Source organism: Perkinsus marinus (assembly GCF_000006405.1).
Source record: "Perkinsus marinus ATCC 50983 genomic scaffold scf_1104296937808, whole genome shotgun sequence".
NCBI classification, from domain to species: domain Eukaryota; phylum Perkinsozoa; order Perkinsida; family Perkinsidae; genus Perkinsus; species Perkinsus marinus.
In genome coordinates this window covers 1-935 of record NW_003213705.1, presented here as the reverse complement: position 1 = coordinate 935, position 935 = coordinate 1, and the positions used below count along the sequence as shown (strand labels likewise).

At 53.2% G+C, this 935-nt stretch overlaps 1 protein-coding gene across 1 annotated transcript; it reads left to right on the top strand.

Annotated features, from left to right (window-relative positions):
• Positions 1-381: 381 nt before the first annotated feature.
• On the top strand, positions 382-659 carry Pmar_PMAR019689 (hypothetical protein; the record flags this gene model as incomplete). Its single annotated transcript, XM_002783012.1, has 2 exons — positions 382-441; positions 506-659. Coding segments are annotated over 2 exons (214 nt in total), but the record flags the coding sequence as incomplete, so codon positions are not given.
• Between the last annotated feature and the right edge of the window lie 276 nt (positions 660-935).

The following is a 935-nucleotide window of genomic DNA, read 5'->3' as shown; positions in this document are numbered from 1 at the left end:
AGCTGAGCAGCGAAGAGCTCACCGCCGTCCTTCTAGATTTACTGCGTATTCATTATCATCGAGTTCAGCGTTGTTCGGGCAACCGTTGACTTCAGTTACTCTTATAGACGTCAATAGGACTCTCACCGCTATCCCGGACCTGCTAGCCAGGAGTGGTCTCCTCTCCCTCGTCCTATCGCTTGCCACTCGTTCTGATGTCCCCACTGCATTATTGGCGCGATGCTGTGATGTCATATCGCTTGCAAAGGGGTACGGGGCATCGGCGGGCTAGTTGCTGATGAGTCCGAGCCAGGTCACTCATGAATCGGAGTATATTAGGGAAAGTTATGAGTGCCATTATCGATGCTCATGTGAAGTCTGCCCTCATCCTTCGATCGACAGGTGGGGAAGCTGTCACCACCGCTGTCACCAGGGCAACAGTGGTCTTCGATCTCGTCACAGGTGAGAAGGAGGAGGAGGAGGCTGCATACTCCTTACAGGCATCCTTGTTTGTTCGGGTTGTTAGACGTAGCGGCATGCCAGCAGACTGCAGCGAGAGTGGGCCCTCGGCTAGTGGAAGAGGGCTGGATAGAGATGCTCCAACCCATACCCAATGCACGACATGCGATAACGCCGACTCTGCAGAACTCTATAGGCCGTATGGTCTTGGCCTTATGTGAGTTAATACTGCTGACGAGATGAGTTAGCTATAAGCAGGTCTGAGCCCATGTCCGGTGCCTCGTCGAACTATCACGGCCTCGGAATCGTGTGTGGAGACTCTATGGCGACGAGCCGTTGAGAAGGAGGATGCTCATGCCTTCATCGCTATGGCGGTTCTATCGTGCCACACGTCAAAGATGAGTGGTGAGGTTATTCAAAAGATGTCGAATAGCCGAGGAAGTTTGGTCAGGTATGATGACAAGTCTGGTGGAAGCCAAGCGTGAGGACGGCTCTGA